At 40.0% G+C, this 22,501-nt stretch overlaps 1 protein-coding gene across 2 annotated transcripts; it reads left to right on the forward strand.

Moving 5' to 3' along the window:
• The first annotated feature begins 1,748 nt into the window (after positions 1 to 1,748).
• Positions 1,749 to 17,530, forward strand: bin2b (bridging integrator 2b). 2 transcript variants are annotated; one of them, XM_084349307.1, is made up of 13 exons: positions 1,749 to 1,766; positions 1,992 to 2,234; positions 4,345 to 4,425; positions 5,918 to 5,972; positions 6,427 to 6,521; positions 8,090 to 8,185; positions 8,942 to 9,049; positions 9,142 to 9,227; positions 12,072 to 12,147; positions 12,282 to 12,364; positions 12,560 to 13,253; positions 14,826 to 14,918; positions 16,890 to 17,530. In XM_084349307.1, exons 2-13 carry the CDS (start codon positions 2,142 to 2,144, stop codon positions 17,001 to 17,003), a joined length of 1,674 nt encoding a protein of 557 aa, XP_084205433.1. In that variant the 5' UTR covers positions 1,749 to 1,766; positions 1,992 to 2,141; the 3' UTR covers positions 17,004 to 17,530. The 2 variants fall into 2 exon arrangements, with proteins under 2 accessions (XP_084205433.1, XP_084205434.1); XM_084349308.1 differs by lacking the exon at positions 1,749 to 1,766 and having other exon boundaries at positions 1,782 to 2,234; positions 16,893 to 17,530.
• The last annotated feature ends 4,971 nt before the right edge of the window (positions 17,531 to 22,501 follow it).

Genomic DNA, 22,501 nt, shown 5'->3' on the forward strand with positions numbered 1-22,501 from the left:
GTGTGGTTTATTTAATGTCAGTTTGGTCTCTTTGTGGTTGGTACAAACTGGCATGCACAGCCTAGGACAGGAAGGCTGTCTGCACAGAGCCCAAAGGATACTAACAGACAACACCCACTCAGCCACAGTCCATTCACCCTGCTGCCATCTAGCGAAAGATACACAAGCAGCTTCTTTCCCCAGGCTGTGAGACTCCTCAATTCATCATCAACACTCTATTGTCTAAAATAGATGTAGCAGGACTCAAAGGACTCAAACATTGTTTTGTTTTTTAAATCCTTGTGATTTAAAAAATGAAGATAAATTTACCTTGTACATTGTTCTGTCATTTTGCATTCCTTTTTCTAATCCTTCTCTGTGTGTGATGGTCTTTTTATGGTTGTTTTCTGTCTCTTTGTGGTTGTTTTGTTCACATTTTGGTCATTTTGCATCCTTTTTTGTAATCGTTCTGTGTGTGATGGTTTAATGTCTTTTTATGGTTGTTTTGTGTCTCTTTGTATTCATTTTGTGTATCTTTGTGGTAATATTTGTCTCTTTGTTGTTGTTTTGTTTATATTTTGGTTATTTTGCACCTTTTTTGTAATCGTTCTGTGTGTGATGGTTTGTCTTTCTATGGTTGTTTTGTGTCTTTTGGTAGCTGTTTTGTGTCTACTTGTGGTAATTTCTGTATCTATGCGGTTGGTTTGTGTCTCTTGTGTGTCATTTTGAATTAAATTAAAATATTTGTAATCAAGTGAACTATAGGCCTAATCCTTTCTTTTATCTACATTCTATCTACGTATCTACATTCTTTTAACACCAAACAGGGAGTGGCTTTTCCAACATATTTGCACATACACATTTTTCAGTCAATACCATAGACTATATTATTGTGTCAGGAAGTTGCACTCTGATTTAAAAACACAGGTTCAATCAGTAAAGCTTCAATTTCTATGGTACTTTACTGAAAATGTTAATCCTTAAGCACTCTGAGCTGCCTTGTGTCTGAATTGTGCTATACAAATAAACTTGCCTTGCCTTAAAGGTGCACTTTTTAGTTTTGCGGAAGGAATTTTAATCAGAAGAGAAAGATCTTGACTGATTTTTTATGCCTAAACAAAACTGAATAAACAACCCAACCTTAAACACAGTTTCATACTGTTTACTTTGTTTATATTTGGCGAACCCAGCTACCTTTCTAGGGTCAGTTTTCTGGGAACCTTATTTTCCTCTAAGAACCCCTTGTTAATTCACTTAGTTGAGTTTGAATTATTACCTCATTAATATTGTAAATATTAAAAATCTGAGTTTGAATTTCTTTTCCAAAACAACATAATGCCCCTTTAATGTGAAGCTGTCTACTCCAAACTGGGTTGGGACCTAGAGCTACATGTCACTCATATCTTTAGGCCTATTAACAGAAGCAGATGAGTCAACAATGACCAACTGAGCAAACAACACTGCTCAGTTCACCAACAAGCTGGTGACGCCATATGATATCAGAGATATTAAACTGGCTGATCAGAAACTAACAGGAAATTAATATGTGTGTCAATGTCATTCAGCTAGATATTTTACAATAAACTGACACAATTTGAGCACCTATACAATAATTTAGACCGCAATCTTTTAATTCTGATGTACAACCTAAAAAAACCTGCGCTTTTGAGGCACATTTGAAGGCAGCATTTCAGCCACTACCGCTAAACCTCCACTTCCCTGCTGACGTCACGTTGCTGAATCAGGTAGGCATCATCACAAACCCAATTTACACGCGTAATTTCCAGGTGAGTGTCGTTGGGTAACTTCCACGTAAAGCAGATGGGAGCGGAGCGCAGTTTTGCAACAGTGCGGGTTGTTCAACAGAGGACACTCACAAACACTTCAGTCATTCTTCAACAAGTCTGAACAGGAGCAGGCAGCCGCTAATGAAGATGACGATGATGTAAAGGACTTGACTCTACGCTGGGTTTAACACAGTGTGTGTGTGTGTGTGTGTGTGTGTGTGTCAGTCCGTCCCTGTGTCTTGACACCAGTGTTGCTCCACCTCCACCGCCTTGCCTCGCAGTGAAGTTGTGCAGCAGAGGCAGTGTCTCAGGAAGAAGCAGACGGGAGGCGGACTGCTGCTCAGTGAGGAGAAACCGAGAGAAAGAAAACTGACGATGGCTGAGAACAAGATGGGCCCGAACCTCCAGGCTGGAGCCGGATTCCTCGCCAAACGGGTCCAGAAGTCTTTGAACCGAGCTCAGGAGAAGGTGAGTCAGGGAAATCACAAATCAGCTTTGTGAAGTCACTGTGGGTCTGTTTAACTTCAACACTGTGTGCTAGAAGCCCTGTCATCAGTCTGGTAAGCCACAACACTTATTCAAGTGTGTTTTGTCGTCCTGCTTTATATCCCGTGTTGGTATAAACTCATGTGAACTTCTCTTCAGCGTTACTCACATGTAGCTTTCTGTAGAAACAGAGTGTGAGACATATCTGAAGGGGGTTCAGCTTCTAGTAGATTAGGATCTACAGCAAGGCCCCCTGACAGGGACACGCAGCTCCTTCAGAGGATTAGTTTAATGTAGGAATTGGCAAATGAGAGCATTTCTAACTGTGCTGCTCTGAAACATGTTGCTCTGCAGCTACAGCTCTGGTACTTTCCCAATCTCTAGTTCCGTTATCTAGCTCTGTACCAAATTGTAACTCTTAATGAGGCTCCCAGGTGGGGGGGATGAAATCATGTCAGGCCTATCTGCTGAACCTCATCATAACCAAGTGTAAGAGCCTGTGACAGTGAGAGTAAAGGAAAAGCTCTCTGTCAGGCTGTTGAATGTACAACATTATAAACCACATGCTCTAAGCCTTGACAGCTGCATGTTGTAACTTTTTGAATGATCTGACTGTCAGTGTGTTGCATGAATAAAACATAAGCATAGAATTTTCCAATCTGAGCATCGCGGTGTTGTTCGGCGCTGTACAGCTGTGTGCGGACACAAAAGCTGCCACTTCCTGTCTGTGCACTTCCTCTCGCTTGCCGAGCCTTTCTCACTCAGTTTGTGGTCGAGTTAGCTGCTCCACCTCAAAACAGCAGCTACAGAAGTTTACTTTTACTCTGAAACTGCAAGATGGAGCCTATTTTAAGGATTCAGGGATTTTCTTTTTTTCTTTTTTTTTTATTGTGGGAGTGTAGCCATGATAATGAGAGGCTTTGTTGCAGATTTAAAGTTAAAGGTCATTCGATGTGGCATTCAGAGTTTCAAACAGCTGCGAGCAGTGGACTGTGAGGGATGTAGTAATAATTAGCCATGTGTCTAGTTTAAGGGGAGCATATGAGTAGGTGGTCCTATATAAGGTGCATTAGTGCTATGTATAGTGCTAGACCTCTACATCACCTGATCATCGGTATCAGCATATGTTAACCAATTAGTAACAAGAAATTGCAGAAGAAGAATGGCAAAGACGTGTTTGAGGTAATTTACAAACCGAGCCATCATTTGTCTGCTATAAGCTGATACGGGTTGATCTATCAGCCTGGCCAATAAAAGATTATTCCACCAATCAAACTTTGCACTTCAGTGACACCGTCACACTGACGATGCACAGTTTAAAATAAAGGGGTGAGATGAGCAGAACCGGAAATACAATCTGTTTTTATTCCACACATCCTTCTTCATTGTCAAAACCTGGCATCTACATTACCCACAATGCAACTCAAAAGCTAACATTTCATTCAGAGAAGTGGGTGTGCTATGCCAGTTGCGGCTAATATCGCCTCAAGCTGCTAGCTTTTTTGTCATTTTTTCAAATGTTTAGTCTTCAGACCCAACTGATGCCGACTCAAGTGACATCACTTGAGGCAGTTTATCAGACTTCACACAGCTCCCTCTGCAGACAAGGATTTATACAACTTTCTCCACATGTGCAGCAGTATAAACACACTTTGATGTGATAAATTGGTGGAGTTATCCTTTTACTAGCAATCATTAAAGGGTGATTCAGTGGCTGTGTTGCATTGTGGGTAATGTAGGCACCTGACTGTGAAAGGAAATAGAATGCATGGAATAAAAAGGTGATATATCTGCTTCTGCTGTATCGATTTTGACCACTACTTGTTACTACCCATAACAAGTCCAACAATGTTGTAAGAGTGCAATACTCAACCAGAGGACTGCTTTTCAAAACAGAGTGACATAATTGTTGGCAGTATATCAGATTACATGCAGCTTCCTCTGGAGCAACAAAGGTTTATACTACTTTTTCAGATATGAGGCAGTACTCCCCAAGACCTGTAAACCCACTTTAATGTGTAAAAGTGGCGGAGTTACCCTTTAATGCTAGAACCATTGTCTATCTAACATTGAAACTAATGTCCTCTCTCAGGTCCTTCAAAAACTGGGCAAAACCATGGAGACCAAGGATGAACAGTTTGAGCTGTGTTCCCAGAGCCTCAACAAACAACAGGTACAGCAACACGTAACCTTTTGAACATGAAAACATCTCTCTGCAAGGTAATCATTTCTTATTCACAGCAAGGCTAGGTCCTGCAAAAGAGTTGTTTCTTTACTTCACTTTTATAGTTAAAAAAATCATTGTATCCCCCTTACCAAAAATCTCCAGTTAGACAGAGCACTGCACAGTGTGAATAAAAGGACAGTGTCTTTTGTTTTTGCTGTTGAGATGCCAACCCACAAGTTCAGACAATCAGCTTGGCCTTGAAAACAGGAAATACTTGAAACAAGATGCAGCTCTCTTATTTTCTTATCTGTTCTGCATAAATACTGCTTGTTATGTCCCCTCTAGATACCCATACACAAACATGACCCTTGTGTATGCATATGTTAATGAAACTGTCTGGGGCTACTCACATTCTCACCAACTAAAAACTTGGCGCAGTTTTGGTCTTTAAAGATGCAATATGTAAGAATTTTAGTTTGAAACATTCTAAAATTAAGAATTTGAAGAAATAAAAGCTCTACATTATGTCAAAGGTGTCTCTGTAGCATTTTATAGAGATATCTGCTCAAGTCAACATGCTAACCAGCTAGCCTCAGGCTTGAAAACCTCTTTCTCCCAGCGATCAAATGATCCTGTGCTAGCGGTGTAAATACCAACTCTGTGGCGAGCTGCACAGCTACCTGAGCTAACAGGCTAACGGACGCTACAGTCAAAAACAGACTACAGTTAGCAGCAGTTAGCTTCTCAGGTGATATGCTGCACCTGTTTGTTTGGGCAATGAGTTTAATTAGTGGCCAGTTTTAACATATTGCACATTTAAAAAAAAGATTTTAAATAATTTGTAACATTTGAAACCTGAACTAATGGACTCTTCATTTTACTGATGAAAGGTTTAGTTTAAAAGCAATAATATGCACCCTTTCCCAGTGTAATCCACTCTGAGGCTTTGTTATTACAGCCTTACTCGATCTCATGTGACCATTAGCTTGAGTGTTAACATTAACTAACATTACATAGATAATGCTAAGTAAAATAACTTTTCTACTTTTGCTACTGTTCCACTATGTTTTAGTATTCCTCATTATCCTGTAACTCACTTTGTGGCCACAATTGCTGCTTTTAAACAAAGGTTAAACATTTTAACTTTTAAGTAGCTCAGAGCTTACATCAGTAGTACATTTTGGAGGGAAAGTGATGAGGAGCAACAGGAAGGAAGTCTGAGCTGCTAAGACACGTTGCTTTCACTTAACCATCACCATCACCACATCAAATGTTGTGATTGCTGTTAATTTAAACTTGAATTCTAGTCAAATAAACAGGTATTCTGGATTTAATGCAGCTTTGAACTATGTGCAGAACAGAAGCACACTATTTCATCATTTAAGGTTGATCAGGAAATGATAAAGCATAAATGGCTCTGATCTGCCAGAGAGATACTGTGACAGGGTGTCACTGAATCTAACTCCGTTGTATTTTCTACTCTTGCTTCTGCACACAGATCGATGGAAACAGGTTGTTTAAAGATGTCAAAGCCTACCACACAGCAGTAAAAGGTAGGTTCTGAGAGCACATTCAGAAAGATCCACATGACTGTTAACAGCAACACCACTCTAGTTGGTGAATAATGGGGAAGTGAATTTCCTCTATTCTTGGATCCTGTGTCGACTTTTGCAATTTGTCTGTGTTGCAATCGTGTACAATAGCAAATACAAATCCTGCAGTGAAAAAGCGGATTCAGCAATGCATGTGTGATTCATGTAAAATAATCTGTTGTGTTTTTAGTATCGTCAGCTTAATGCTTCTGCATTGTGAACTCCAGTCAGGAAACCAGTGTTGTTCTGACCTTCTTGGTGTGGGTGTAGCAACGGCACCACAAACCCTAAAAAACAATACCACTACAATGTAATGTGCTGCTGATGCTGGATGATAAGTTGATCCTCACGGAGTCATGATTATATTTTAAGATTTTTTTTTTGTCCTCCTACAATTTCCTGTTCCTTTTCACAGCCGTGCATGAGACGTCCAAGAGGCTGTCCCAGACGCTGCGAGACATCTACGAATCAGACTGGAATGGAGTGCAGGACCTCTCTGTCATTACAGAAGTATGTTCATGATGTGTTTCTGTTGGCTTGAAAAGTGATCTGAGAGCTCATCATTTCATAAAATCACTTTCATTTCAGCAAATCAGGGTTTTCCCAAGAAACCTAGTTTGATAAAGTAGGTTTAAAGAAGCTTTGATAGAAATGATGATAAAAATATATTCATCCAGACTAGAGTGGTCCCTATTTCACCTTACAGGCATATACGTAGACTACAAGTTAAAGCAGCATCGTCATATTTTGTTTTCTTTTCAACAAGATGGCTATGTGTTTTTATGGCCTTTATAAAGCCAACCTATTTGCAATCAGACACTTCCTTATAGATCCAGCAGCATCATTAGCATCCTCTTGGGATCATGTTTCTGAGTCCAACATTTACTCGCTTTTATCTCTATTTTGGTCCTGACCAACTCCTGTGGATCCTTGTATCTTCAGCTGCTCAATGCTCTGCATATATGTTTATTATTTATATTTATTTATTAAAACAGCAGAGTTAGGGCTGTAAAATCAAAACAGTTAGCAGAAAGACACTACAATGGGTTTGTAGAGCTAAGGAAACCCACAGAGTTTGATAATTCTGTGACTTGGTTGAGTTGGATTAATTTCTGTGGGTTAGTCACTACTAGCAACCCCTTACACAGTGCATATTTTTCCTTTTAAAAAATATAGATAAATGCATCTTTAGATGAAAAAAATGACCCATTAATCACAATATCCTGGAGACTGTGTAGATGGAGACCTTGTTTTCATACACCCAATCAAACTTTGCAGGAGACAGTAGACAGACTGGCTTGCTACATGTCACTATAGCCACAGAATCAACAACCCCATTGGTTTTCCTGCTACAGTCTCCTTATCTAACTTACAAACATGGACATACGTCCTATACTGTAAGGTTAGCTTGTTGAACAAGGTACCAGAATAACATTCAGCGGGGAAAAGCTAACTGTTGGCATCGGTTTGCAAGCTAAACAAATGAGTTCCTCAGCTGCCTCACATTAAACAGCATATAAACTTACCAGGTAATCTGGATCTGGTTTGATGCTGATCTGGCTCTTTATCTTCCACCCCGCCAACAACACGCTGTGTGCCCGTGACATGGAGGCTACAGTTTGTTTGTTTATTCTCTCTTCTTCCCTACACCGCCACTCACTGACACTTGACACCCCCCTCCAGCCACCCGAAACCAAAAAGTAGTATTTGATATTTCCCCAAAAAACCCTTTTTCTTTTGTAAAATGCATTGTCATCAATTCTGACTACAAAAAGGGTTGACTAAATAATTCCAGTTGGACGTCAACATTTCTAATTGTCTTTCGTAATTGGCAGTATTTCTTCCATGACACTGGCATTGATAAATGTAGTGGTGGAGATACTGATTTACATTGACTTTAAGAAGGGTATCACATCCAATCCTCTTCATAGGTTGATGGTAGTTGATGCATATTTTTTAAATTAAAAAAAAAGTGAGTTTTGCTGAAATATTGTTTATGGCTTGGATAGAGTTGTCATTCATTCAGAGAGACTTGTTACAGTTTGATGTACCATTGATGTAACAACTGTGTCTCTTAGAGTGAAGACTTGTTGTGGAACGACTACGAAGAGAAACTAAATGACCAGATTGTCCGCACCATGGAGAACTACACGAGCCAGTTCCCTGAGGTCAAGGTAAGGAAATGCTTTTTAGCATGAATCAGTTCCTGCAAAAGTGCACACAGGTACGGGATTGGCTTTTAGGCCTCTTTGGCACTGTTCAGACCTGGTATTACCACCTGTCCTGACTGATTGTCTAATCACAAGTGGACAGCTCTGACTGACTACAGGTGTAGTTTCTGCATTTGAGATCTGTTCACTCACTCACCATTGAAGGACTCCATTAACTGATGCTCGCTGTGAAATGACAAGAAGCCACAACAACGGGCAGAATGGATAACACATGTGGTTCAATTGAATGCAAATTACATTTTAAGCTTTTCTCATTCGCCAATGTTAGCAGCAGATGTTTGTGAACACACTGTCTGTTTTAACTGATCCAGCCATCGAACTAGTAACCTCAAAATCACCAGACTCTGAAAAAAATCGAGCTTTTTAGAGAGTTTCTGACTGAAAGGAAAAACTTTCTAAAAGCTGTTTATGACACATTCTTAATAGCATGGGCCTTCTTGTGATTCGTCAGATTTTTTTTTTCTTTTTTTGTGTAAAAAATATTGTGTCCATTTGTCCCTGTGATGTACGCGTGTTAATGCCAGGTGTGAATTGAAGGATTGGAGCTGTCCACTTGTGATTAAGCTCACTCAGGACAGATGTTAATACCAGGTCTGACAGGGCCTTTGATGCCACCAGTCTGATTTCTGACACCTCTCATCCATCCACTTACTGCTGGACACCATGTTTACTTAAAGAAACTCTGGTCTTTTGTTTCAGGAACGTGTAGCTAAACGCGGTCGTAAGCTGGTGGACTACGATTCAGCACGACACCACCTGGAAGCGCTACAGAGTGCCAAGAAAAAGGATGAAGCCAAAATAACAAAGGTAGCATGAGTATCACTGTACACGCAGCACAGAAAGTGGTTTCAAATGGAATTATTTTTAAAACAAATCTACTTTCAAATCCTCTCCAACAGGCAGACGAAGAGTTCAACAAAGCCCAGAACGTCTTTGAAGAAATAAATAACGAGCTTAGGGAGGAACTGCCTGTTCTCTATCAGAGGTAAGGTCGACCGTACAAAGCAGTAAATTAAAACGGTTCTAGATAACAGTGGAATCTAATAGTGGAGTTTCAGGATGAGATGAGTGAAGGTACAATATCTTTGTGTGAATAAACAGGTTAGGAGTTGTCGTGCAAGTGTCTCATTGGGTATTATGAGAAATGTGTGCAGATGTGTGTCAGAGCAGTTTCAGTTGTTTTGTTATACTGCTCAAAACATTAAGGGAACACTTAATAGTCATAATATAACACCAAGTCAGTTAACAGCTAAACACAAGTGATTGTGAATCAGTTTCACCTGCTTTGGTGCAAATGAAAGTGACCACATGTGCAATGGAGAGGTAAAAGCAAGACAACCCACAAAAAGGGAATGGTTTTGCATGTGGTGGTCACAGACCATTACTCTCTTCTTATCCACCAAGAGAACACTAGAATTGGCAGGTCCGCCATTGGCACGCCGTTCTCTTCACAGATGAGAGCAGGTTAACAATGAGCACATGTGACAGGCATGAAAGAGTCTGGAGATGCCGTGGTGAACGTTATGCTGCCTGTAACATCATCTAGTATGACCAGTTTGGCTGTGGGTCAGTGATGGTCTGGGGAGACATATCCTTGGAGGGTCGCACAGACCTCCATGTCATAGCCAACGGTACCCTGACTGCTGTTGGGTACTGGGATGAAATCCTCATTGTGACTGTCAGACCTTACGCTGGTTTCTCCTGGCGCAGGACAATGCCCGACCTCATATGGCCAGAGTGTGTAGGCAGTTCCTGGATGATGATGGTGTTCCCCTGACCTAATTACAATTGAGTACATGTGGGACAGTATGTATCAGTGGCTCCGACCACGCCAAGTACCACCACAGACTGTCCAGGAGCTCACTGAAGCCCTGAGCATGCACGCGGGGGCCATACACACTACTGAGCAGGCATGTGCACACATGCTTGAGCCCCTGCCCTTTTTGCCTCGTATTAAAAAGTGCCCTTTTTGTGTGTTTTTTTTAATGAATAAATACATTCCTGTTGTGCATAGGGATGTAAAAAAACGGTGGTATAAAAACGCCACGTTTATCTACCGTACGCATTTCCTTGTAATACCGTGCTGTGTGTGTGTGTGTGTGTGTGTGTGTGTTGAGCCTAAAGCCGCTTCTCTGTCCTCTGCGGCTCCGCTCCGTCTCTCACACACACAGAGAGAGAGAGAGATAAGAATAATCTAATATGACAGCTGTCTGTGAAGGCTGTTTATCTTGCCACAAATCCTAAACTTCTTCCAGATATTGAGTTTATTGCGACTTTGCTGTTGTAAACATTGCTAACATTCACAGCAGTCACAGTAGTAATTTCTTGGTTTTGTCACATTTTTAGATGTGTAGCCTGTATTTCTAGTTTGCACTTGCCCTCCCATGATTTTCTTTTTGTTATGCAAGCTGTGTTAATGTGCAACCTTGGAAAAAATATCATATTAGTCTTAGCCTACCAGTTCGGAAGTCATGACTCGGTTTCAGGAAGTTGGGAAATTGGTCTAGCTTATTGTCTAGCTAATATAGGTCTCAGGCTACGCTAGGCGTGTGTGTGCGTGTGTGGGTGTGTGTGTCCAAGCAGTAATGATACTGTACCATTTTATATGCTGGCTTACTGTAGGGTTGCTTTAGTAGTACAAGTACTGGTAGTAGTACTAGTATAGTTGTAGGCTAATAAAATAATAATAATAATGCAATAAATGATTAATAATATAGCAATTTCAGAGGGTATATAAGCTGTAGGTTATCTGAGTTTGAAATATTACCATCTGTAATTAAACTGGATTCATGTTAACTATGCCTGCAGCACGTCTTCCAAACCTCAGTATTATGATAATGTGAATGAACTGATGTTGACAATAATTTGACACAAAAGTTTTTTTCACAATTGCATATCACTCACAGCTACACTGATACACAGCTAAGTAGTTAGCTTTCTATAAGTACTTTGTTTATTAATTTTACATTAATCTACATATTGTGTTATTAAGGCCTGAAAACAAAATTCACGCGCGCTTTGCGCACGCACATACTACCCTTTTCTGACTTTGAGCCCCTGCCCCTCTATAATCATGTGCACGTCCCTGCTACTGAGTCACATTATGAGTTGCTGTGATAAAATTCACGCAAGTTGGATCAACCTTTGAATTTTTTACTTTGATTTTCGGTGTAATTTAGAATCCAGCCTTCAGTGGGTTGAGGATTTTGGTTTCCATTTACAGTTATGTCATTTTGTTCTCAACAGATTATACAATGTACATCAGTTAAGATGTTCACCTTGAATAATTTGTTCATCTAGATCTGATGAGTGATTAAAAGTGTTTTCCGTTAATTTGTTTTGAGCAGTGTATAAAGAATTCAAGTTTGTCCAGTTTTCACCTTTTCTAAACCTTTCAGGTAGGGGCTCAGATATTGGATTGGAATACATGGGAAATCACACACATACAAGAAGATTACATATTTAATTATGTCGAAAATTAGGATTTAATGCCATTTATCTCGTTGTTTTTAAAAGGATGTGCAACAATGCCACCCAGCTGGACATGTGGTTCATGGTCGTCAGTGTAACCCCTTGGCCATCAGGCTGCCCACACCACAACACCATTTGTCCCTATCAGTGTGAATGGTTCTGAAAGACACAAGTCTGCTTTGACACATTAACTCTAGCTGTGCCTGAATATTAAACACTATTGCTCTAGGAGTGTTTACAGCAGACATTTTCCAGAATGCGCATTGGACAACATAAGTAAACTTTAGCTTGTAGTTTATTCAAGGATGTCATGTGGATGAACTGAAAGAACAACTGGGCGCTGTTTTTGTCTCTGCAGCCGGATAGGTTGCTATGTGACGGTGTTCCAAAACATATCAAACCTGAGAGATGTCTTCTATAAGGAAATGAGCGTGGTAAGATATGACACAGATAATGTTATTTCCTCACTTTCATATTAGTAATGTGAAGTATTTAAGTGTAAAGAAAATACCCTGAAAACAAACTGCCTCTTAAAATGATATTTATGGTTTGTGTGCTTGCATTGCAGCTGAACCGTGAGCTGTACAATGTGATGAAGAAACTGGAGACTCAACACTCAGGAAAAGCTTTCATCATTAAGGGTCTAAACAGGTCAGTCGCTGTCTCGTGCATGTTTCCTCACCGTATCCTGAGCCCAACAAGAAAGTCTTCTCTACTAAATCATAACTAATGCTGTCTATCTGCCATTTGTGCTCAATCTGCTACAGTAAAAGCTCGCTCTTTTCTCACTTTTCCAATGCTGTATGCAAGTCCACCAATAAAAAAAATTACTTTTTCCTCTAATAGCACGACAAGCAAGTCGAAGAAGAGAAAGTCCCTGGTCATCTCCAATCCCATCCCTTGCAATACAGCGTTCCCAGCTGACCATGTCTCCATCCATTCTTCCACTGATGATGCAAAAGAAGCTGTACCCTCTTCCCCTACCCAAAGAACTCAAAGCGTCTCTGAAGAAACCAGCCTACCAGAAGAGAGTGGTAGCTCATCCAAAGATGTCAACTCGTCAGACTCCGATCTCAGCTCCAGCGGCACCAACACACCAAAGAGGCAGTCGGTGTGTGACGAGCGCAGCAACAGCACAGGGAGTCAAAGTCCAGAGGAGGCAGAGGCAGCAGCAGAGGCAGAAGAAGCAGAACTTGCTACAAACCATTCGGATGACTCCGGGGTGGGTGTACCAAAGTCAGAGGCTGCCAGTCAGGAAGTGTCCAATCCCTCTGATTCTGCAGATAGTGATGTTCCACAGAGTCCAGAACAGGAGAATGTGAGTGATCCACCTTCACAGGAGGCCAAGCCCAAAGCTCCGCCGGTACCTGCCCCACGCGTCTCCTTCCGCTCCACAGATAAACGCCCCCTGTTAAATGCAAAAGAGCAAGAGCAGGAGGAGGAGGAGGAGGAGGAGAGAGAGGAAGCATCGGCCAACCAGGAGACAGCTGACTCAGAGGATGACTCCTGTTCTGACAATCCCCCAGGCTTCCTGTACAAGGTAGACTTAACAGAGACTTATACGTATTGTGCTATAATGAGTACCTGTTTAGCATTGCACCGCTACAGAGTGCTGTAGGGATGGCATATTTTTGTAGGCTAACCTACAAGAAGTTAGCATCGCCCTGGTTCCCTCGACAAAATGCCTATGGGATTTTACATTGGCTTGAAGATAATGCAGAAAATATGCAGAAAAGTATCCAACACAAGTTGATACTTTGTTCTGTTCAGCAAGATAATCTTCACAAATTAGCACCACTTTAATGAGTTTTTGCAATTGCAATTTCCAGAAGTAAAAAGCTAATGTCACAAACAAACAGACTTCACCAGGGTTCACTACTAGCATAACCACCACTATCTTTCTACTACACAACACGCTACACACTTTTTGAAATTGATAAATCTACAAGTTGGAAAGTTGCTAAAAGGCTTTAGGACTCATTTCTGTAACACTCTATGAGAACAGGTCTTCAGAGGTCTGGAAGCAGTCTTCAGCACCAACTGACACTGACTGAACTGTATCATTTCAGGCAGTTTCGCTTTCTCTGGAACCACAAAGGGCTTTATGGGACTCTTCACAGTAGTACTCCCCTTTCTACACACGATGTGTACCATCAGTGGAGTTTCCCCTTTAAGTACAGAGCTGGAGTCAGTAAAAGCTCAACAGGGTTAAAGTTCAAAATAGGCCTACCAGTATATTTTATAATCTCCTTTCTTTAATTCATACACAAACAGAATTGTAAAAACCACAAACAAGATAAAGCTTTTTTTTTTTGTCTTTTTTCCACTGCTTCCAGATGTTTTATACATGCTCTGTACTTTCTCATCCCACTCACTTAATGAAAGAAGTCAGGTTTTTCCCAAAATGATTAATGATTTCTTTGGAGTAAGACTATACTGTACATCAGTAACCAATGACAATTGCAGAGTAATAATAAATGCTAAGACCTAGTCTCACAGTAGCACAAGAGAAGAAACAGATGATGAAACACAAATATCCAGCTACAGTTCGCTAGCTAAGATTAACCACCATAAGCTGGCAGTCATAACAAACCAGATGAGGCTGTAGTTGGAAAACCCCTGAATGTGTAAATTAAGCAAGAGTGTGTTTATTGCCGAGTTCAACATATCTTTTGTTAGATCTCTTTCTTTAAAAGGTGCAAAGTATCATTTTAACCAGTGTTAAATTTCCTTTTTGCTTTAAAAACATAAAGTGAAGAAAATGAAGACATTGAAAACACTATTGTTTGTTATATGCACTGTTTTTGCACACAGTGGTCGACTATTAACAAGATTTTCTCATTTATCTCAGGTGGTATCTAGCGGTGGTTTAATTTGCTAATAAATCTGTCTCTACCTCCTCAGTACAGAGGAGGTGACTAAAATTTCCTTTGTGGCCGCACATTTAGAAAACTACTTCTTTTTAAATATGTGAACACCAGAAAACTAAATATATTAACTTTCAGTGTAATGAGTTGGAAGAACTCTTCATGAACTCTAACTAAAGTTAACTGACATCATTGTCTGATACTCAGTCTGAAGTTTGCATCAATGTGATTTGTGTTTTCACCAGGGGGTGGCGTTAGAGAGCCATGCAGCGTCAGAAGACGGACAGCTGCAGTTTGAGGAGGGAGACATCATCCTGGTGCTCGGTGACAATCAACAGGTTAGTGTGTGTTGGTGTAAAGCATTGCTCGCTTCATGTGGCACCTCTGAGATCAAATATTACACGTTTCCTCTAAAGTCTGCTGCCTTTTTTAGGACTTCTGACCTTTTTCTGTTCCTGGATTTGTTCTGTTGACCAGTATACTGTGCAGATTTGTTTTGGTTGTGTTTTCTGTTTGAGCCATGTGTGCATCCTGCCGATGATGCATTTTTCCATCATGTCTGTGTTGAGTGAATCTTTAGCTTTCCTATTGGTAACTGGCCAAACAAATGTCACCCTGAGATTTTTCCACTGCAGATGAAATTTAGTCTGGCAGCAGGAAATGTTTCAAATGTCAAAATTAAAATTTATCTACTGAGCATCAGGGGCCATATTCACAAAACATCCCTAGGCTAAGTTTTTGGTTTAAGGGTAATTTACAGAAGCATTTGAGTGCTTAAAGTCAGACTAAGTGAAGTAAGATTCAGTACAGAGTCAGCAAGATCTGTTCTTAATCAGTCAAAATGTGCAGGTAATGAGCCTCATCTCATGAGTGATTTGTAATAAAGAAAAGCTAATGAAGTTTTCAAAGCATATTTTGATAGTGGTTGAGTTAATAAGGAAAACATCAGAGATGATTGCTTGCATAACTCTTACTTTTTTGAAAATGGAAAAAATTCCTTTGGCAGTGCTGGTGACATCAGAATATCCCAGCTGTCTGTGAGAATTATTCATCAAACCCAAAAAGCGCTGTTCAGTTCCACATTTTTTTTGATAGTTCATTAAGTTTACATTGAACAAGCAGCAAATGAATTGAATGAAAAAAGCTGATTTTATGGCCATCAACAAATGATCTGTAATGGAATTACTATATGTGCTAAGTGATATGTGCATTAAACCATCCAAGGAAACATCATTCAGTCAAAGAACAAGTCAGCACCTGATTTTCTTTCATAAATGAAATCTGTTCTCAATTTTTTAAATTCTAATAATTTAATTGATGTAATTTAATACAATATTTGATATTGTTTATTTTTTAATGTAATTTACATTTATTCTTTTTAGTTTTAAACATGATTTAATTTTAGAATATCACTTGGAATTTGATTTTTAATTTATATTTGAATGTAATAAAATTACATATAAAATTAAATTTAGCTTAAGTAGTCATTGATTTTTTTTATTGACTTTTTTTAATCTAATCCAATCTAATTCCTCCAAGCAGTTTTATGATTGACTCTTAAAGGCTAGCATTTACAATCTTACATTTTACATATATTTTTTTAAGTGTGTTTACAGGTCTTGGGGAGTACTACTGAATTTGTGGGGGGGAAAAAAAGTTGTTGAATGTCATAAAATTAAATTTAGCAGCTCCTCTCCAGAGGAAGCTGCATGTAATCTGATAAATAGCCTCCAGTGAGGTCACTCAGCGGCCAGGTTGCCTTGTGGGTAATCTAGGTGACATGTTTTGAAATGGAAGAAGAGTTGTGGAATAAAAAAGGTCATATCTCTGGTTCTGCTGTATTGATTTTGATCATTAGTTTTTAAACTGTCCATAATGAGTTCAACAGAGTTATAGGAGTGCAATGTTAGACCAGTGGACATTTTTAAAACCTGGTGCCTACTTTACCCACAATCCAACTTAACCACTGAGTGACTTCACAGGAGGCAATTTATCAGATTACATGCAGCTTCCCCTGGAGCCACAAAATGCTTTATGCTAATTTTCCTATATTGCAGTGGTACTCCCCAACACCTGTAAACACACTTTAATATGAAACTTGGTGGCCTTACCCTTTAGAAGGAAACACTAAAAGCTAGAACTTGTTGTTCCATAGAATGGTACGATAAAACACTTGTTTTTGTCAGTCCCTTGGAAAGCAGGAAATCACACCAAACATCAACTCTAACACTCATTCACAAAGTATCTGATCAGAGGGTGGATTTGTTTTCTTAATATCTTACATGTGTTTTAATGCCTGTGTGTCACAGCAGGAAGGCCTGCTGAGGGGGATCAGGGAGGAGAGCTGGAACCAGCACCGGGATCTAAAAAATCACTCTGGGACCTTCTCGGAAAAACTCATCCAGCCCATTGAGGCGGAGTGAGGCAATAGTCACCCCTCAGTCTGTAATACTCTCTTCTTCCATTGAGCAGTTGATGACTCTCTCTCTCTCTCTCTCTCTCTCTCTCTCTCTCTCTCTCTCTCTCTCTCTCTCTCTCTCTCTCATTCTCTCCCTCTCATTCTCTCTCTCTCTCTCTCTCACTCACTCACACTCTCTCTCACACACACACACACACACACACACACACACACACACACACACACACACACACACACACACACACACACAGGAAGTGAGCCCCCATGTGTTTTGGGTGCAGAAGCTGTCTAAACAGATGACGTGACAAACAGACAGACACGTGGTTACTCGCATGCTCCGATGTTGCAACTTTTGGAACAAAAGTGAACATTGAAAACATTTTGTGAGAGATGTTCAAGATTGTTAAATGTTACAGTATTTTGCCCTTTTTTGTATCTTTTAAAATCTTTTATATGAAACACTGTGAAACCAAAAATCTTTTTATATTGATGAAATGCTCTTGTGCAAAATTTCCTAATAAAGTTGTAAAAAAAAAAGAGTGGACAGTGTCGTATTAACTGCAAGGCTCTGTATCAGGCCTTTTTATTCAGCTGATCTGAGAATTTTCAGTGTAGAAGAAGTGGAGAACATAAAGTAAATTTGATTTGCATTTTGTAAACAGAGGAAATTGATGCTCCAAGACTGCAGATAAACAGCCTGAGAAAAAGCGGGGACTACGATGATTCACCCGAATGGAATGTGAAAATATTGTCAGGACCTGGAACTGAGACACACTGACTGATTGACTGCGAGGAGTTTATGGAAGAAAAGAGATCTGTCCTGTAACATACCTAGATAGGAGTCACTTCTCCTAGTTTGGCAGTTTTACTGTGTGGAAATGAGAAACTTAAGTGTTATGGATTTTTTTTGCACATCACCAGACTATACACAGACATAACCAGTTAGTTGATAGTCTAACACCAAAAGGGAGTGTTAAATGATGGTAGCCTACAGCTACAAGGAACAGTCCTGCATCAGGGCTGTTTCTTAGGTTTTCAGACAGCCAGCTGTTTTCAGACAGCTGGCTGCGATTGGCTGTAGGGTGGGTGTAGGCTTGAGTTTGGTGTGGCTACAGTCAGGTTATACAGCAGGGACTGTCAGCATGCTCCCATTTTACCAAACTCAATTTCCCATGTATCCATGTGACTGACACAAGGAAGCGTTACACATTTAGCCTGAAAACTTAGAAGAGTGGGCTACCATTTTTGTGGTGCTTTACACCATTAGGCTTTAGAATGACTGTCGGTTTCAAAAAGTATGCAGAGTGTGAGAAGACTAATGACGTTATTTGGAAAGCTAATGTGACAGTATTCCTACACCTTAAAGAAAAATTACACGAGTTCTGTGTACGTAATTATCATTTTAGGTGTGATTTAATGCAACTCGGCCAAGTTTTTATGCAATAGTTGTCAAAACCAAACTTGTCCAAACAAACTATGTGGGTGTGCTAATGCCAGCATGCTAACATGCTCAAAATGACAATGCTAATATGCTAAAGTTGCCATAGTCGCCATAATACTTTAGCAAGTTAGCATGCTAACAATAGCCCATTGGCACAAGCACAGCTAAAGCTGCTAGAAATCTCATTATTTAAAAGTGCAATACATAAGAATTGGCCACTTTGTTGAATTCGTACTTAAAACAAACGGGGCACTGGGGCAGCATATCAGAGTAACTGCTAACTTTTGCTAATGATGGCTGCATTAGTTAGTTAGCTCATTTAGCGGAGTATCGCATGGTCCAGACTGGGAGCTCGGGGCACCAGGGGTGTTGGTGTTTATGCTACTAGCACAGGAACGTTGGACCAGAACGTGATGATGCTAGCTGGATACCATGCTAACTTCAGTAGATATCTGTGTAACACAATACAAAGACGTTATAAAAAACTGTTATTTCATCATTCTGCTGATAAATGTAGTTAATTTTTGAATGTTTTTAAATAAAATTACTACATATTGCAACTTAAGTACTGAGTCATCTACTTCTGTGGTTTTACTGGCGGACTACAACCCACCGTTCCGCTGTACCGGAAAGTATTAAGTCATAAACCAAATTTCACGACAGTCCGTCCAAAGACATGGTGTTCAGAAAATACTGCTACATGACTGTGAAAGTCTCTTTTATTGGCATAAACCTCATTCTGCACCATTCCTGAGAAATGAGGTCACTACAGTGACACAAGGACTTGGTGTAATACTGTCCTGACTTGGATTAGACTCCCATCACCCCTGATTCCTGGAAGAAGAGCATTAGACTGGATATAAAAAGTGGTTTACAGCTTCATGGCCTCTGATTCACAGCTGTTGTTTTGACCAGTTATGCGGAGAAAACATTTTTCTCTGAACATTTTCTTATACTCAGCACTGACATATTCACCACAATGTATGGCTCTTTTCACTTACAGGTGGATCTAGGCACGGCAGCCGATTGATAAGAATGGTTTAAACTTTTACATTTCCTTGGCACTTCTGATCAAAAACAAAATAATGACGTATTTATGTTGCATTTCCTTTCCAGACATTACTGCAGATGAGTGTTGACACTTCTCAGTGGAATATATATATATATATATATATATATGTATTTTAGCCACCCTGTGGGAATACACACCAACAGAACAAGAAAAGAGACAACCACACACAAGCCTTCCCTTCTGATAAAGATCCAAAAGCAACTGAGATTCTGTTATTTATAGAGTTGCTCCATCACTGAGAGGTTAATATTGAAAGGTGATCTTCACAGTGGAAGTCTCCGGGCTCGCCTCCAATATGAATATAATGCATTGTTTCTTGTCTTTTTTCTCAATGAGGGGCCGTTATCTGGGCGAGAACATCTCAGAGTGGCCTGTTTCTTCTCCTCCGGCTTCGTGCTGCTCTGCTTGTTTGCGGTGTGAGTTTTCCTCGTGGCTCCTTGGGGGAATAGGCGTGTAGGTCACACAGGGCTAACTGCTGTATTAGCTCAGCTCCATTAACAAGCAGCATTGTGTTGACAAGGTGGATGATAGATAAACTTGTACAAGGTCTCCGAGAGAGCTATGGATTTTCAACCACTTCTCGGTCACACTCATGTCTAGTTCAACAGTTCAGCTTCATACTGCGGTGTGTTTATGAATATTTTCAACAAAGTCATTCAGACTTTGGCAGTCTACGTAGATCATCACTTATCCTGAGATCGCAAATAGATCACTGAGACATTTAATCGTGAAAACCAAGAATGAGTTAGTCTCTGTGGAATAGAGGAGGGTAAATCATTCATCTTTATTTCTTCCTGTAATGATATCCTTTTTCCTCTTCCCCAATGCTAAGATTAAAGGTCCGGGTAAGGTCAGAGGTCATGCTTAGCAACACAAAAACATCCTTTGACTCACCAACACTTCAGCAGGATGGATGCTTGCTGTCACTGGAGTTTGAACACACAAGAAGTCAATAAGAAAAACGATGTTGGCTCAAATGCAGTTGATCTGTATTTTCTACCTATTTTGAAAAATGTCTTTATTGAAACATTATTTGAGAAGCAAACAGGTGCCTATCTTCAACAAAACAACATTAGGATTGATTTGAAGTCGTGGTTGTTGGCTGGAAATGAGGTTGATGATAGCAGTGAAAGTGAACCAAAACATTTAAAGTAGGGGTTGGAAAAGAGCTGAAAGGAAATTGCAGAGTTAGACAATGATTCCTCTTGGGTTTGTCACTATGAGTGACATCTTTTTGATTACAAATAGTCATTTAGTCCATTGTTCATGCAAAAAAAGACCTAATTATTGGTGCTATAAAGGTTACTTTAACCTTGAGCGTCCCCGTTTTGTTTATTTTGTGCACATGCAGAAGACACACATGCATATGTGCTTGTAATCCCGACAATTGTTTCCCAGTGTGCCAATGAGCTACAGCTGATGCTAACATGACAAGATATACTGCAAATACATGAAAGAAAACCATTACAAGCTATACAGGGATGTAAACAATGCTGGATTTTAAATACATTTGAAAGGTCCCATATTGCAGAATGGGTGATTTCCATTCCATGTCGATTATAATGCAGGTGGAGGTGCTATATAAATACTGTGAAGGTGCCAAAATGCTAAATCCATGGAGTAATGCACCAAGCCCGTATTCAGACATGCTGCCTTCAAACGAGTATGGAGTTCTTCTGCACAACACATTCAACTCCCTCAGCCACGCCCCCAGCACGTCAACGGTTCAAAAACACTGGCATAGCTGATACAAAAACACAGTGAGTGGTGCTTGCTCAGGTCTGCAAGAGTTGACCAATCAGAGCAGACTGGGCTTTTTGGGAGGTGGGCCTTAAAGAGACAGGCACTAAAACAGCATTCAGACAGAGGGGGCGAATAGAGGTGCTGCAACAATGGAAAGTATGAGAAACATATATTTTTGAACATTAAAGAATGTAAACATTTTCCTGTAGAGACCCAAAATAAGAGTTTGTATCTAAAAATGAGCATAATGTGGGACATTTAAAAATGTTTTATGAGGAGGGAAATGCCCTCAATACATTTGTTAGATCTCCAGGATACATAGAGTGTGTTCTGCTGAGTGTAATGAGACTAAATGTGAACTTAACTTCTGTTTGTTTACAAGAAATCTCCACAGGGAACCTTTAAAGACCATTTTTTGCACTTGTTTCCTCCTCCATGATCGCTATCACTCCTGTAGCCAACACATACTGAAACACAAGAGCCACCACTCACCTGGAGAGACCCTCTGACCCATACATACACCAGTGTTTGGAACATCAAATGGAAAAGCTTTAATGAATTTGATTGATGAATATTAAGTTGATCAAATATAAATATAAAGTTGCATGAATGGTAATTATTTTAGTATGGCTCTGTAGAATAACTCCCTTGACATTGATCCCTTACTTGCCTTAGCAAACATAGTTGCATAAAGTCATGATAAAGTCACAGTCTGAACCTGTGGAGCCACACATTAGCAACCTTGTTTTAATTGTGGTAATCATGTGGCTTCCTGTGTGTGTAGGTGGCCTTGTGCATTTATGTGTGTGGAGGGAAGAGTGCTCCTTCCTCCATCTTTCAGTGCTTGAGACAACATTCAGACACTCCTAGTAGGAGTGTGTTATGTCTCTTATCACCTTAACTCTGACATAATGCAGACAGTCCTGTGTGTGTGTCTGAGAGTGTGTGTGGGGGTTGGGAGGTAATTTTGGCTCTGAAAAGACATAAATAAAATCCCCCACATGGCTGGCAAGTTGACCAGTGGAAAATGAAACGCTTTAAACTTTACAAGCATCCACATAGCAAAATAATTGCAGAAACGCTGAAATAGGTGTTCTAGCTTGCTTCTTTTCTCAGGCTTTTCCAATTAGCCTGCAGATGTAACTATAGCACAGCAGGCCTTTGAGCTTTTGCAGTTTCAGCGTGCTCCTTGTTGCATGGAACAGGCTCTTTTTTCCACGGTTATGAGCCAAATCAGTAAAGGTCA

This window comes from Pagrus pagrus (genome assembly GCF_965226575.1).
Source record: "Pagrus pagrus genome assembly, chromosome: 3".
NCBI lineage: Eukaryota > Metazoa > Chordata > Actinopteri > Spariformes > Sparidae > Pagrus > Pagrus pagrus.

Coding starts and splice junctions, on each gene's coding strand:
- bin2b (XM_084349307.1), top strand. CDS start 2,142: ATGGCTGAGAACAAGATGGGCCCGAACCTCCAGGCTGGAGCCGGATTC. Junction 9,050..9,141: donor ATGAAGCCAAAATAACAAAG/GTAGCATGAGTA, acceptor CCTCTCCAACAG/GCAGACGAAGAGTTCAACAA. Junction 13,254..14,825: donor CCCCAGGCTTCCTGTACAAG/GTAGACTTAACA, acceptor TGTTTTCACCAG/GGGGTGGCGTTAGAGAGCCA.